We start from the raw sequence: 17,980 nt of genomic DNA, 5'->3' as shown, positions 1-17,980 counted from the left end.
ATATATATATATATATATATATATATATATATATATATATATATATATATATATATATCCATACATACATATACATATATATATATATATTAAGATGATTTCGTCTAAGTAGCATGAAAGTGTGAAATAAAAAACTTGGATAGCAACAAAAAATAAAAGAACACCCACACGTTATTTCTTAATAATTTTGATGAAATTTAGCTCCATCTTCCTCGGAAGAAACAGTAGTACTCATACTGAAATAGTAGAAGAGAGTACTACTGTTTCTTCAGAGGGAGACAGAGCTAAATTCCATTGAAATTTTTAAGATATAGTGTGAGTGTTCTTTATGTGTTCTTATATTGTTTGTTGCTACCCAAGATTTATTTTTTATATGTGAAGGAATATATATATATATATATATATATATATATATATATATATATATATATATATATATATATATATATATATATATATATATATTCCTTCACATGGAACTAGATACAGAGATTGATTATGTACAAGGAAAAGGGATTGGAACACTTCAACTTGCCGGGCCGATGCCTTTTTATACTTGTGATCTCCTTGATTCAGCCTTCCCAACCTGTTAAGTGTTCGTCCTTTATAAGCGTTCCTATCACTTTTCCTTCCTTTCCTATATCTAGTTCCATCTGAATAAATATTTATTTGCCATATGGTGGGTTTTTGTGTTTGAATGTGTGTGTGTGTGCGTACACACACACACATACATATATATATATATATATATATATATATATATATATATATATACATATATATATATATATATATATATATATATATATGTATATATATATGTATATATATATATATGTATATATATATATATATATATATATGCACATACATACACACATACATATATATATATATACATATATTACATTTTTTTTGGAAATTAACACTCTTCAGCGACGCACAAATATATTAAAACACAAATATAGAATATCTTGGTGCTCCAGTCATTTAAACATCCTGGGCTGAATCAATTCCACTGAATACATTCAATAGCCGCCTACATATCCCCTCCTTCCCCTTATTAGTTTCCTATTGGTCCCTTACCTCTCCTGCCCTCGCCCTTCCCCCAACCATGTCCTCTCCCCTCCTCCCCGAGACAATCATTCTGATGACGACAGTCATACCGTCGAAACTACATAAATGAGTGTCTTTCTTTCTGTTTGTTTATATATTTTAAAAATCTATATTTGTGTGTGTGTGTATGTATATATATATATATATATATATATATATATATATATATATATATATATATATATATATATATATATATATGTATATGTATATTCACCCACACACAAAAGTCTAAATATGATCATGCTTCTGAAATTGACATTCTCACCATCATCGAAAATTGATTTTACTTCATGAAAATTTTCACCTTGGGGTTAATTTCCCCTACTATTCAGATTCCTAATACTTACATTCCCTAATATGCCAGTCATCTTCCAGTTGGACTAGAAGGCTAATGCTTTGCCGCAGATTAAAATGTGCAGGTCTCAGTTAGTGATGTCTGATGTACCATGAGGGTTGTCTGGCGGTATCTGTTTTTTCATCAGTATATAACTGTCTTTGCCAAATGAATAACTTTCTTTGAAAGGCAGTAAAAGAATGACAAGGATGGCATAGTGCTCAAAGATTTGAAGAACCCTTAACCTAAATTACTAATTGGCCAATCAGACTTCACCAGATCTAAAGTCTGCATTCAGTCATCCGATGCAAAGCACCATCTAACTGCAATGTTTGTGAATACAAGCTCAATGAATATATAGCTATATACATTTGTGGGGACCTCAGAGAGGAAACTCTTTGTGCCAGCATCGCTCTGCATGTCCATTCACGATGGCTTAGCTTGGCTCAAAAATCCAGCAGAGAATGCCCACGGCTGAAATTTAACAAGAGGCAGGGATTCAATATGTTACAGAGTACCACATTTGAACAAATTATCACAGTGATTTCATCACCTTTCACACACATCAAAATAATGTGTTAACAAGAGTGATTTCAACAACCAGGGTGGATGAAAGATTATCACTTCTGTCAAATGCTTGCTGCATCCACAGGGGTGTGTCAAAAATTAAAGTGGAACAATTTTCTGTTTCGTCAATAGTGATAATGTAATTATATATTTACTATCGAGAGATCACAAAAACAAAATGTGACCACAGTAACTTTCCAGTCTTACATAAATTCAAGGGGTTAAAACTGAATTTTATATTTTGATATTCATATACTTAGTTTCTCCTAAATTTCATTGTTTTCCCATTCCCTATTTAGCACCTACAATTTCTTAATGCATAAAACTGAATGAGATAGTGTACAAAATTGCTTCATTACTTAAATTGCTAATTTTATATTAGGCAGCGGATTTTTATTTTAACTGGAAGAAATCTCAAAAACTCTCATTTTCCATTTTAAAAAAATGATTCTCTGGGGAGACAATTTAAACAAAATGGTATTTATGAAAGCATGGATGGATCCAATAGCTAATGAAGAAGTTCTATGATGTAAAACAGTAAAGAGACAGGATTTTTTTCATAAATCTGAGACTAGAGGGGAAGATGAAGAGAGTTATCATCAGATCCAAGAGTGAGTGTATATGAAGAACTATGTACTGAGGAGGACCCTGAGTGGGAGAAGTGTTGAAATTATAGCAGACATGAAGGCATTATGAAGAGATGAAGAGGTTGGTAGATGGGAGATGAGAGTAAAGAGATACTCATTCAATCAACCTTAAGATTGATACTCACTCATGATGAAAACATGTATTTTAGTAATTAGATTTCTTGACATGCTAAAAATCAATATCTTTGTAAATGTGAAGTCTAATGATTTACCGGGATACTCCAGAAATGGTTATTAGATCAGCATTAACAGTTCATGATCATGTAACAGGGATTCTGAATGCCATAATTATTTCCCAAATGTTTAGTAGCCAATACAGTGAAAGTTAAGAAACTAATTAGTTAGGAGTAATTAGTAAATTTTGTGTTGTACGACAACAGTTAATGCAAACAGTCAATGAATGTGTTCACATTAGCACCAAGACTAAGATACCAAGAATGGTGAAACTTGGTGCATGTCCTGAGAATAATGTGAGAACCTGTACCTCAGCTTCATCAGCAGTCTTCTCAGTCTTTTGAGGGTTTCACAAATCTATTTCCCAATCAAATAGTGTGAAAATTTAAAGGTGAAATGTGCAGGGCTTCAAAAAGTTACCTTTTTAAATTATCAAAAAACAAGTATTCTCAAGACTTGATAGATTTGGATTATGACCAGTGGTAATTTCGTTCATGAATTAGTTGAATAATCTGAATCAAAGTTCAAAAATTCTATTCGTTGAATTCAAAAACAGTGGAACCTCATACAATGAGCATAATTCATTTGTGATTTATCTTGCGATTTGAAACACTCATTTAGAGAAACAATTTTTCCCATATGATTTAATGCGAAATACAATAATGCATTTCAAGCAAAAAAATTAATTATGTCCAACGTTTAGTCCAGGAAAATTATTTCTACATTGTTTAAGAATGTTGACCACCTTCATCTTTTCTTCCATCACGGAATGAAGCAACCTACTTGATTCATAAAAACAAAAATATAATCAAATTGATTAGCTTATTATTTACGATACATAACTTATTTCTTCTACAATAAAGCTGCCTAGAGACATTTTTTTTGGGCAACGCTTCAAACTGTGAAAATGTGACTCAGCATTATCATTGCATTAATTTCTTGCTCACACAGCCACTACCTTACTACATGCTTCGTACGCATGGCACAATGCAACAGTCTCCCATGACCTCCAAATCGCATTCAGCCTGCTCTTCTGGCATTTACACTCCATTGAAGGCTTATGGAGTTTCTGAATGGGCTTCATTTTCAAATTGCTGCTTGCATTGGCACAAAATAGCAGTGTGAGATGGCTTTCATTGGCTTGTGACTAGGCAATGCTTCCTCTCTTTTGTCACGTGCACATATGTAGGTTTGCTTTGGCATCTTCCTACCCAAGAGATCCACCATGTCACAATTAATAAAATGCTGTGACAGGTAACCCTCAGAATCTAACTGCTTCTTGAAATCACCAATGAAGGTCTCTGCTGTATTTGAGTTGGAGATTAGCTGCTTCGCCATGCCTCACAATGCCACAGTTCTTCTTGTAAACTTCTCAAACCATGCACGGCTTCCCCTAAATACTTCTTCAGCAGTTAATGATCCTGACATCTTCTCACTGAGGCCAGTGAAAATTACTTTCACCTCCTCACAAATGATATTCTCATCAATAGTGTCACATTGAAATTGCTTTTTGTTTATCCATATAAGAAGCAATCTTTCAACATAATTGAGAATACATATCGGTTGCATAGATGTCCTTGTCATTCTCTTTGAAGAATCTACCTCATTAAATTTGTCCAAATACTTCAGGATAGCGCAAATCACATATGTAGACCGATTGCATGGGCATGCTAGATCAACCATGCTCACACTCTGTTCTTGCTTTTCAATGATTTTACTTTCCTTTCTACTGATATGTTTATTCTCTCATAGCTGTCTTCAGGCAGCTTTTTCTTTGGGGATATTTCAGAACTATGCACAAAATATAATTAAACTTTGCACCGAAAAAATCAAAAATAATTTCTGCACAAGTTTGGAAAAATTAGTGATCACTAACGACCCTAAGATCCTGGTGGAACGAGTGTTAAACACAAACTGAAGTAGCAGGCGTACAATCATTCCGGGAATATCCCTTTCCTCGTCACTCGTTATAGGAAAGGCCGCTCATTAAGCCACTCATTAGTGAGACAAATATTTTAGCTTGTCATGCAAATTACTTGCTGTGCGAGAAGCTTGTTAAACAAGATTCCACTGCATCACCCACATTCATTAGCATAGAGTGCGTTTCCATTTCTGCCTGGATTTGTCCATGAATTACTCACTATGCATCAAGTTCATATTTAAGTATGAATTGCATACATTTCACCATTAGTAAGATCTGGTGCTTTCCCTGCGTATATGCTTGATGAAGTTTTCTCAGGTCTTCCACCGGGTCAGGGCTTCCATTTTGGCTGACGTTTCGATGCCCAACTCGTGCATCGTCCTCAGGGATGATGATTGCCACTCGGTTTCGATGCCCGACTCGGCATATCATCCCTGAGGACGATGCACGAGTCGGGCATCGAAACATCGGTCAACATGGAACCCCTGACCCGGTGGAAGATCCAAGAAAACTTCATCATTTCACCATTACTCGTGAAAACAAGGTTAGTGAATGCTTTCATTGCTCAATATTTTTTTCATAAGACCATCAAAAACAGTATTAATTCAATTGACATTCAAGGAATTGCAATGTGAGATAAACAGTCATCATTAAAATTAGTCTAGCAACTTCTCTCATTGCCTCCTATCTTTTCAAATATATGAATACAAAATGAATACATATTATGATGTTCCATATCATTCTCCAAGATTTTAATTGATCAAAATGATGCTATTCCACCTTAATTACTTGGCCCAGAGAGAAATTATCATGTTCATTCATTTAATCTTCCTTTAGTAGAGAGTGACTCAGGGGTAAATACAGAGAAATATGCTGATATTTCCAGACAATGTATGATCTTTAATTTAGGCTCAAAATATCAATTATTTATTGTTTAATAAATACTTTAAAAAATGATTGGTAAAATTATCACAAAGGTTTTCAAATTTCTAAAACTTTTAAACACTTTATTAACAAATTAGGGCCTATTTAATTTACACTGTTGACCTAAGTAAAATCTGCAACTTCATTTCTTAAAATACTCAGATTAAATTTATTTTCTAAAATTAATTATTTTTATTGTTTAATTTTCCTTTTGTGAGGTTTTTACCATATTATTTTTAGCTTTTCCAAGTATCTGTGGTGGCTATTGAGGATATCATTTTACTGATTGAATAAAAATTGAGCTTATAAGAACTATGTCCAATAACCGAACATTCACTTAAAGAGGGCACAACTCTGTAAGCTCAATTTGATTCAAATTCGAATCAACACTGCTGATTCAACTTGAAAGAGAATTAATCATTTGCAGGTCCCTAATCTACAAATTAAAAGTGAAATTGCATGGTTACAAGTAAGTGAGGAAACTACTGGAGTGGGGAAGGAAAAACTTTTCCAACAGATTAAGTGTCATTAGCCACTAAAATGAAGCAAGACAGGAAGGAACAGGGGCAGAGATAGGAGGGGAAAGAATGACCCTTGCAGGGATAAATGGATAATCATCCACACAATGAATAACTGGAAGGTTATTCCTTGGGTGGATGATTATCAGTCACAACCAGCATTCTACTACAGTTAAAATAAATTATATATATATATATATATATATATATATATATATATATATATATATATATATATATATATATATATATATATATATATCATATTAACGTCAAATTCAAATCTATGTTCATATCTTGCCAGAAGTTATCACTAAAGAACTATTTCCACAGTCCAAAAAGCTAAAGGGGGGCGCATGCAGAGTCTTCAATTGCATCCACCAGCCCAACTTGAAACACATCTCAACAGCTCACTCATATAACATCCTTAAAAACTATTTTACATCAAATCTAATTTAATTACAATTTGGGATTTAAAAAATTGAAGGCCATTTTACTGTCTAACATGAATTTTGGCTGACACAGACCATGTCCAGCATAAATATAAATTTTTATTTCTACATATATCAATGCCCAGATTTGCCAATGAAATTAAATGACCCGCTAACAGATGAAATGACCAAACCAAAAATCAAGGTTGACAAGGAAATATCCACATAATTCCCAGTTTTTCCTAGGTCTACTAACTTTGTCTAAAAATACTATCATTAATCATATATCGATGAACATGCCATTTTAAGTTCCTGATACGAGGGTCATCCGGAAAGTAGTACCCGTTCGTGCCACATGAAGTGCTGACGACGCGAGTAGCCGCTGGACGAGGTCAGATAGCTTCAGTGGCTTGTCTGCCTTCTCTGAGCCAAGTTGCGTGACGCTAGCATTGCCTGTGTTGTTTCTGTGATTGTTTACAATGTTTAAAAAAATTGAGAACGCCGCCAGTTGTGAAGTGAGGGCAGTGATTAAATTCCTCAATGCAAGAAACGTTCGCCCATGTGATATTCATCGCCAATTAAAGGAGGTGTATGGAGACAATGTAATGGACGAGTCGTCTGTTCGGCGGTGGTGTCGCAACTTCAACATGGGGAGGGGGAACACACACGACGATGAGCGTTCGGAGAGACCGTCTGTCATTACAGACCAACTGGTGAGCTCAGTTGACGAATTCGTGAGGAACGATCGGCGCGTCACAATTGATGACATCTGTGAGCATTTTCCCAATGTTTCTCGAACAATTGTTCATGAAATTGTTAAACACCATCTGCATTATGCAAAAATTTGTGCAAGATGGGTCCCTCGCGTATCTCAATGAGCTGGCGGCGAAGGACTATGCAGCAGGAATACAGAAACTTGTCACACGTTATGACAAATGCCTTAATTTGCTTGGAGATTATGTTGAGAAGTAGTTTAAAGTATCCTCTTTCAAATAAAATTTTTTATGTTTGTTAATATTTACTTTTGTGTCTTTATTTCACGAACGGGTACTACTTTCCGGATGACCCTCGTAATTTGATCAATCTTGTATTAGGCTGAAGGTAGCATACAGGTACATACAGCCTTTCTAACATGAGCAATTCTATTCCCGTTCCTTAGCATTATGCTATATCTGCATCATTTGATAATTCCCAGTTTGAGCAATGAATACAGCAATAACTGTAGCAATGCATTAATTAGCGATTATAAATTATGCTATAAAGAATAGGAGAAAGCTATTGGATCGGTGGATAAGGAGAATGTGCGATAATATTATCCAAGTAATAAAAATATTTATAGAGATACTTTTTATTGGTCAGAGAGATAGGAACATTATTAGTCATAAAATGCATGACTGAATTATCATGATTAAACAAATTATAAGAGGTTTGGACATGCCACAAAAACAAAGTTGATTTCAATTGTAACATGGCCATATTTTGATGTTCCCTAGGAAGTTAAAATATTATTTTAGTTCATATGATGGCCATCAATTGATTTTTGCAGCGCTCAGAAAGATACATCTACATAGCATTTACTTTGGGCATGATAATAGTGAATATCACTTCTAGTTTCAAGCCTCAGTGAGATTTTTTCTTATGTACATATTTACATTTTATACATTTAAGCTCTCAGCCCGAACCTTCTCCACAGCTGGTGCTGGAGAATGAATGCGAGGAAGAGGATGGAGGACCAAATACATTAGGACGTGAAATAGAGAGAGCCATTCAAGATCCCAGGGAAGAGATTTCCGCATAGGCAAACACAACCAAATTCTTAAATCATAAATTAAATACAATGTTATACATGCAACAATTTCAGAGCGTAAAAATCATTCGCCTTGACTGGGACTCGAACCCAGATCCCTCAATATCCGGTCGAGTGCTTTAGCCACTTAAGCTACCGAGGCGTCCTCTTAAACTCTGAAATTTTGGGGCTTTTAAAGGAACTAGATGTTATGACGAAATACCGTACATACAATGTCACATGCATTCGTAGTCGTGTGCGAGGCGCCACTGTCCACGAGGTTCCTCGTGGACAGTGGCGTCTCGCGCACGACTACGAATGCATGTGACATTGTATGTACGGTATTTCGTCATAACATCTAGTTCCTTTAAAAGCCCCAAAATTTCAGAGTTTAAGAGGACGCCTCGGTAGCTTAAGTGGCTAAAGCACTCGACCGGATATTGAGGGATCTGGGTTCGAGTCCCAGTCAAGGCGAATGATTTTTACGCTCTGAAATTGTTGCATTAAAATGCACATTAGCGGATGACTCCGTTAAAAGTTACTGTTGCGGCATCTCCCGCAGTTTCTTTGGAAGTTATACATGCAATTAAACAAGAAATGACTGAAGCTAAGGTAAGCAGGTATATAATACCAAATTCTTGTTCTTTTGAAGACTGGCGTAACCCTTGTAAAAAAGATAAAGGAGAATCAGTGAAAGTAAACTGATTTCAGATGGACAACAACTTGTACAATAAGGGCCATCGAAGTACACAAGAAGGGTAAATGTAACATTTTGGGCAAATGGAAGAGAAGGAAGAGCTCATGCTTTCCACAGGCAGGCTTGCTTCCTAATAATATCCATTAAATACACCGTTATACCAATTTTTCGCTATGCTATGGCAATAAATACCTATACGAAAAGGCTATCTGTTCTCCCACTTTCTAGTAAGCAACAATTGTCTTAGAGCTCCATATGCATGTCATGCTACCAAGTCTATAAACTATTCAATAACTCTACTTGACTTAAATCTGTAAATAGCCACCCAATTTCAAGAGGAAGCTATATAAATACCTTCATTATTACTACACCACTGACAAAGTCCTCAAGGTTATGTATAGTAAGAGGACTAATGTCTCTTTCCATTGTATAACTGATTATGTCTGCCATTAGTCACACAAACACCAACCCTAGTACCTTGGACAGGAGCCTTGTGATCTAATCAAAAGGGATGATTGGTGGTGGAGGAAAGGGATGGAGCCAGCTATAAATACTTCTCATTAGTCTCAGAAATAAAGCCATGATTACATTCTGAATGGCATAACAGACCACTATTAGGGTATTCAACCCAAAGGTTAGAAGCAGGTAAAGACTTCACATCAAAAAACACCTGCAATATTTGAAATTTGCACAATAACAGGGCAGGGTGGTCAGCTCTTTTCCAAGAGCCAACTATGGTTTCCCTGAAAGCCTTGATATCCATAAAATTGCGTTCAGAGCATCACCCATATCTGAACTGACGCCCCTCTTTGCAACAGTCAAATGCGCAACCTACTATGCCACCTCACACCATATAATACGCCATTTGAACTGACCCCCCTCTCCGTAGCAGTCAAATGCACAACCTACTAGGCCACCTCACACCATTTCATACGCCATCATAATTTGCTTAGTTTGAGGCAAATGCGTTCTCAATATGTTCATAGTGTTTCACGGAATGGAGGCTGTCAATGAGTGATTGGGAAGTTTTAGAATGCCACTTCTCTTCAATCTTTTGCTTTTATCCTTTTTGTTGTGTGAGTGGGCATGAGATAGATTGAGTCAGCACTCTCTCAGCCATTTCTCTAATAGTCAACGCTGCTTCTTCATTCTCCGCCAACTCACATTTGGTCTAAGACTAGAAGAATAAAAAACATTAATTGCTACCATGAAGCAATCGGCTGCAGCAAAGTTAACTCATTCCATAAATTGCAGGAGAAGTTCTATGAAAAACCAAATTTGTGTCACATAAACAATAAGTTTCCACTTAATGCATTAAACTTATTTACTGCACAGAATGTTAAAGTGTAGTATTGATTAATTACTAGGAATTCATAATCTTAAATAGCCACTAATTTTAAGAAATTACACATTATGTTCCAAATACTGAAAGTACAGAAGCATTAATTTAAGCAGCAAAGCAAGTTGCATGGAATGTTCCTCATTTGTGGCTGCAAGGAGTATAAAACAGGTATAATCAATATTTTAATATAATTAGTTTCCATGCCAGCTTCAGAAAGTTGGAATGAACAACAATGTGACCAGAAGTAAAGGAAAATTTATTTTACATTAAGAATGGTGAATAATGTGCGCATATTTTTTCAAAATATACTACATAAAAAGAAATAAATTCACAAACTGTAATCATTTCAATTTGGTCACCTTTTCCTGTTCCAGAACTTTTATTCATTTCACTCTCCCCCTTCACATTCCCTCCAATGCATACATTCCTTCTTTTCCATACTTTCTTCACGCACTCTGACCTTTCCTTCAGCTACCCTCTTCCACTTTTTGTGCATGGCAACGTAAGCATCTTGCTTTAGCACATGGTAATGTAATGGACGATGAGGATCCCAAGACAACTAACTCCCTCTTGCCCCAAGGTCACTTAATTCAACTGCACCCTCCACATTCCACTCCAGAATAAGCAAAATAAACGTGAAACACATCCCGTGACTAAGTTCCCAACTTCCTTCTATTCAGGAGAACAAGAGCAAAAGGGCATCCATACACACGCAAGCCCATGCTTTTGTGTGGCTCACTGCACATCCCACCCCTTGATGCGCAGAAACAATAAAGACTTCTCCCTGGAGTGCATGATCCACCGTAATTGCTCCCATCCACATACCGAGCGCATTCCGCTGAACCTAAGGATGTTGAGGATCCCAAATGGCATTCTTTTCAAATATCTTGAGGACTGAAGGGGCTGGCCCATGTTGCTTGAGGGAGTTGGACTGAAACTTAGCTCGTGACTTCAAGAGGGAGTGACATGGATGTGGCAGTGGGTGGGGTCTACCTCCTCCTCTCCCCTCCCTCCTCTTAGGAATTCCCAAATGGCATTCTTTTCAAATATCTTGAGGACTGAAGGGGCTGGCCCATGTTGCTTGAGGGAGTTGGACTGAAACTTAGCTCGTGACTTCAAGAGGGAGTGACATGGATGTGGCAGTGGGTGGGGTCTACCTCCTCCTCTCCCCTCCCTCCTCTTAGGAATTCGGTTGCACCCTATCCTCCCTGGTTTCGCAGAGCAAAGGTACAACTTTAGTTTTCAAATTATGAACCTGAGAATCATTAAGGCAACTTATCTGGACAACCCCGAGACCATGTAGTCCCGTATTCATTACCAAGCCCACGAGCCCCACCGAGAAAGGAATGGCAACCAAGGACTAACCCTCCCTAATGCCTGGCAACCAATGCATTAATGCTGCAGCTACAAATGACTATCCAGAGGGCTGCTTCCCCAGAAGATTCCCATGCAATGCTGCAAAGAACATAATCAAGCGTGGCTGTCTCCAACTCCCTCCTTTTTCATCTGAAATAGTGCAAATGTGGCCACTTCCGAGTTGAGAGCTGCTACTCTTGGAAGCACATCCCTCGCAGAGAAGCTGTCCCATTGCTCCCAATAGTACACCAAGTGCCAATATCGACCAAATTTGAAAATTTCAGTGACACCAAGGCATATTGAGGGCTTCATGCAAGAAAGACATGATGTGCAAATTACCAGTTTTCAGGAGAGCTCTGAGACTTTTTTCCATAAAATTTTATGCCTAAAAGTGGAATACTCATTTTTCATCAAGTGTTATCTTTTCAGGAACAGGTTTCCAGCTGGGATGATTGCTCCTCCCAATGGAACAGTGAGCAAAAGCTGGGAATCGCAAGTACCAAAACCTCAGTGCCACTTGAGAGAAATGAATCAGCTGGATACATTTTAGAATAAAGAAAAGAACAAATGAAATTACTTGATGGTACATACTAAATCATGTATGCTTGGATTTCAAGTCAAAGCAAAGGCCAATGCTGATTGCTTTCACAAAGCAGATGATGAGAATGAAGAAAGTGATCTGAAGGGGCAGAGGAGGCCAAGACCCATGGTAATATTGAAAATGTTATTTTTTTTGGACTAACCAGCTAAATTCAAACAATAGAAAGTACTACGGAAAACACGAGGTCTAACAGTGACTCTGGAGAAAATGATAACAGCATTCTTGAATCTGTATCTGTCAACATATGCCATTATCTAATTTAATAATTAGAACGGACACTAATGAATGCAGCAATTATGATGTGGGAGTAAATTGGAGAAAGAGCATGGGGACAGACCACTTGGGTTCATGCGTGCTGTGCAAAACAAAATTGACACAACGAATATGCCCTCGATTTATGCCACAGATGCAGGCTAAGCTGCGCAACATAAACAAGAGTAAAATTTCCAAGACCACAACAGTTCATACATGTAGATCTTTCAAGTACTTATCTTAATAATTTTTGAGTATCCTTTAAACTTAGTACAAAAAAAGCATTTGAATAACTCATCATGCACAGCTAATACATTTGGCATTCCACCATATTGTAGTATTTTATGCAACATATTTATTTTTTCAGTTTTTTTTACAAATATTTCCTCGGAATACAAAAACACCAATGTCCAAAAAATTGCCAACTATTGCGAAATATGCTCTATGAATGCAGCATTTTTATGACTTCACGTTAAGTAAATGAAGTCCAGTCACAATCTTGGAAGGGAGCAACACATTCAAAACATGCATATGCCATAATTACAACGCAATAGAGTGGCAGACTGGAGAAGGGCAAACACACTGAAGAAATGAGAGAGAGGTCTCTCGAGGAAACTAAGCATGGAGGGAGAGGATGTGAGAGTGGAGATGAGGTGGGGATAGCCCCGTGACTTCAAGCATCTGCGAAAAAGAGGTCAAGGGAATAAGTTATCATGTGTGCACTGTCGGTGAGAGGCCCATAGAAAACTCAATGGAACACACAATTGTTAACGTCAAATTCCTCCTTCAACCTTCACCTCTTTTCCTTTCCCACACTTCTGACCTCCACCACAATGTACAAGTCAAAAATATAACTTCAATTACATTTGAAGAGAGGTTATGACAAGGTCTCAGGATTCCACTTGGAAAGCAAATGACAAGCCAAATGAATCAATTCTTGCCGTGGTGATGTTTTCTGTGCTGGCTACGGAGTGATACCAATTAAATGTTTATTTTGTGGTTCCCTGATCTTAGTTGCCAGAGAGGAAGGCATAAGATGTTGGCCTACTCACGTCTCCCTCACCCTCTCTCTGGCTATCACTAATACTTTCTCCGCCACCTACGCTCAGAACTATATGGTTTAAAGAAAATAGTGATTGATTCACCCAACTGCAGTTCCCACGTGAAGGTCTCACTACATCTCTCATACATATCAGGACTCAGGATTTATTTCCCGATGTTAATAAAGCTAATTAGAAACATATACACCTATGCACAAGGTATTTTATGTATTTCTTTAAAGCTGAGTTATAAATTGAGCATCATGAGAAAAACTAAGAACAGTGACAGTCGTTTGACTATAGACTTCAGATGAATTACCAAGAAGGTCACCGCGATGGCTGCTCATGGTTGCAACTCTTTTAAAATTCTATTGGCATTGTGAGAAAAATTTATCACATGTGATATTTGTTGCAGTGCAAATCATTATCCCCCCACCGGTAATGTTATTTCTGATTACTCTCAAATGGCATCCAACTTAAATGACTTCTACTTGTCCCACCAGACTACTACAAATACTCCAATTCCTGTTAATTATCCTCTAATCCCAAGCCTGTCTAATTCATTGTACCTGCTTCCTTGTACTGAACTGGAACTGATGAACATCATTAAAAAATTCCCTAACAAAAGTAGTCCTGGTACAGATGGTATCCCAGGGATTGTGATAAAAAAATCAATTAATTCTATCAAGGAACAGATACTCTTCCTAATTAATAAATCCCTACAACTTGGTGTTTTTCCTGATGCCATTAAAATTGCCAAAGTTGTACCACTTTATAAAGGGAAAGGTAGTGAGCAGGATATGAATTTTTACCGTCCAATATCTTTATTAAACCAGATAGGGAAACTATTTGAAAAGGTCTTCCATAATCGACTTACATCATTTCTTGAATCTTTTAATCTCTTGTCTGGCTCACAGAATGGTTTTAGGAAATGCAGATCTACATCTACAGCCACCTATCACCTCGTAAACCTAATACTTTCAAATCTTGATAATAGAATTGAAACCTTGGGACTATTCTTCGATTTTTCCAAGGCTTTTGACCTAGTTAATCATCAGTTACTCTTGTCCAAATTAGGACACTATGGCATCAGAGGTATCCCTTATAACTGGATCAAATCTTACCTCAGCGCAAGGCACCAACAGGTTATTTTGTTAAAGAACGGTACTAATTTTACTTCTCCTAGTAAAGAAGTTACATTAGGTGTACCCCAAGGCTCAGTCTTGGGCCCTATCCTATTTTTACTTTACATTAATGACTTACCAAAAGTTCTGCAGTCAGTTCCAGGAGCCGAGCCAATTTTATATGCTGATGACACTAACGTAATTGTATCAGCACCATCGTTAAACAACTTGACCTTGACAGCAGCTAGAGTTTCCGAACTTCTTCGTGAATGGTGTTCACAAAATTCTCTGAAACTCAACCCTGACAAGTCTGGACTCATATACTTCTCTAATAAAAATAAAGCCCCTGCTTCATTGGCCATTGACCTAGGGGGAACGTGTGTACCCCAAATTTCTAGATCCAAGTTTTTGGGAGTTGTTATAAATAAAAATGTATCATGGGATGAACACATATGCAATCTTCGTAGCAGGTTAAATTCCATTTGCTTTCTTATTAGAAGTATTAGGAAATCTGTAAGCCTTGATATCTTACTTTCAATTTATTACGGAGAATTTTATTCTTTAATTATCTATAGTATTCTGTTCTGGGGTTCTTCCCCTCATTCTGATTCAATTTTTAAAGCTCAAAAATGTTTAATACGATTAATATGCAATGCTCCCTACAATGCACTTTGTCTTTCCTTCTTCAAAAGGTTAAATATTCTGACTGTTCCATGTATTTACATTTATGTCGTATGCATTTTCGCTAAAAGTAATATATCCAATTATATGACAAATGACAACGTTCATTGTCACCAAACCAGAGCCTGCAGAGACCTGCATCAAACTTATTGCAGGACTTTAAATACATCCCTGGGGCCTAAATCAATGGGCCTCCTTGCACTGAACAGGCTCCCTTACGATTTTAAGTACGTAAAGGATCCAGTCCTGTTCAAAAAGAAATTAATATCATTTTTAAGGAAAGAACAGTTTTATTCTGTAATGGAATTCATGGAGAAAAAATAACCATACTGAATATGGAATATATTTTATGCAAAAAATTATTATTGTGTCATGCTTTTCTGAATTTCATCATTGTTTAACATCTATATGTACATATGACGTGTCCTATACACTTATCTGATGTATCTATTACACTGTGTCAGTGTCTTCTGGGCAAATAAAGATTATTATTATTATTATTATTATTATCAATGCACAAACTTCAGTGACATAGCCTTCAAGGCACTCTGCAACTACCATTATGTATATTGAAAGTGTATTCCTAGCAGGATCACAAAGTTCCATATTTCCAAAGTGGCGGTCGGCATAGAACAACTGAAAATTGAATTAAAACATAAAAAAGTGATGCTTTTGCAAATGTGAAACAAATGAAAGGTAAACTGCAACCAAGCAACAATAGATCCGATTCAACGGTGATGTTTATGACTGTGTGCTCTGAAGAGAAAGACGTCGATGTTGGAGCAAGAGTGAGAGCATTGTCATCAATGCCTCAAGAGAGCCTGAAAGTGCCTCGGCGCATCATGACACTCCTGAAGACGATGGATTTTGAATGAAAAATAAAAAGTGAGGTGCTTTCTCCTCATCATTGCCAACGGCACCAACAGTAATGGCAGTTGGCAAAGGTAATGACCTATACCCCTCTTACCTCCTCTCTCAAGGGTTCTAGGAAAGGCAATTTATAATAGGCCAACATCTTGTTTTGGATAAAATTCTACATGATCACATTAATTTGCCCTCAGGAAAAATACATCCATCATTGATGCTTTACTAATCTTTTCTGATACTATGTTAGAGGCCACAGGTCATTAAGAATTTGCCCTTGGCCTATTTATCAATCTCAAAAAATCTTTTGATGTAGTAAATCACTTTACACCCTTTAAGAAATTGGATGCATTAGGAGTAATACTGCAGGCTAAACCAATGGTTTCACTCCTATCGAAAAGACAGAAAACAAATGGTTGAAATAAATATGATTACCTCAGATCCCTTTCACCTAAATTGTGATGCACCCCAAGACTCAATTCTTGGATCCATTCTGTTCTTAGCCTTAACAAAAAATCTACCCGAATATCCCTCACAAAATGAACCCATCATATTTGCAGAAGACACAAGCATTATAGTGAAAGGTGACTTGCATGGAGCTATTATAGCACAGACTTAATCAAAACTAAGATTATTTATAATGATGATGAAAATCAAATAAGTTAACTTAATGCTAATAAGACAATCTTCCTGGAATCCCATCCCGCTAAGAAAAAGACAGTACCAGTATGCACAACATTAGAAGAACTTCCCATCAAGGAAAATTAAACTCGCTCTTCTATGCTCTTAATGTTTCAGCTAATTCTATGTCCCTGGTTGTTCTTTAGGCGGCCTATTATGGGCGCATCCACTCAAGGACCACCTTCAGAATCCCACTTTGGGGATCCTCACATCATATGGAAAAAATGTTTCAGATGCAGAAAAGAATTTCTAAAATAATAAAATACATTCCTTCAATAACTGCAACTAAAATGATAAATGGCAAACTCATCATTTGGCCAGTACCATGCATTTACATAATGGAAACGGTGACTTTCATGAACAAAAACCACAACTCCTTCATAAAGAATTCAGATTTCCATCACACAACACAAGATCCTATGGATGTATTCATTAAACAGCCATGGAACATCCAAAAGCCTCAAAAGCATTCCACACATCCAAGATTCAAACTCTGCCACAAACTACCCTCTGCAATCAAATGCCTGGAGCACAGGAAATACAAACTTGTATAGCGGATATTCTTTATAAACCTTTAATCCAAAATATTAGTGAACATACAGAAAACGTATAATAGGTAATAATTTTGATTTTGCCTTCAAATGTGTGAATTGTAGAATAATTATTTTGTCTTTGTATTTCATTAATTGGTGGCGGCAGCCCAGGGGTAGAGTGCTGCACCACTGACCAGAGGGCCAGGGTTCGATTCCTGGGCAAGCCCCTCTCGGCACCTGCAACTCCACCTGAGCTGTGTGATTTTTTCAGGGACCAGAACTTACTGGAAAACCATAACTGGCACAGGGAAAGGAACTGGCCCCCCTTATTACCTTGCTAATGCGTGAATTTCATATGCCGCATAGGGCTTATAACTGGGTAAACTCT

General features: G+C 36.9%; 1 protein-coding gene across 4 annotated transcripts in view; it reads right to left on the bottom strand.

Annotated features, from left to right (window-relative positions):
- Positions 1-17,980, bottom strand: part of LOC139693332 (centrosomal protein of 89 kDa-like) — a 51,794-nt gene that overhangs the window by 18,009 nt on the left and 15,805 nt on the right. Inside the window, exon 6 of one of the 4 annotated variants that reach the window (XM_071591448.1) lies at positions 1,324-1,927. The exons of 2 other annotated variants lie outside the window; for them this stretch is intronic. In XM_071591448.1, the coding sequence (XP_071447549.1) occupies positions 1,900-1,927 (28 nt within the window). In that variant the 3' untranslated portion in view covers positions 1,324-1,899. Of the gene's footprint in view, positions 1-1,323; positions 1,928-8,918; positions 10,296-17,980 lie in introns of those variants that run through there. One more of the 4 variants, XM_071591447.1, reaches the window with a different exon arrangement.

Source organism: Hetaerina americana, unplaced genomic scaffold (genome assembly GCF_022747635.1).
Source record: "Hetaerina americana unplaced genomic scaffold, ioHetAmer1.1.p SCAF_47, whole genome shotgun sequence".
Classification (NCBI taxonomy): domain Eukaryota; kingdom Metazoa; phylum Arthropoda; class Insecta; order Odonata; family Calopterygidae; genus Hetaerina; species Hetaerina americana.
Note: the sequence above shows the minus strand (reverse complement) of the source record. Positions and strands in the feature narration are given on the sequence as shown.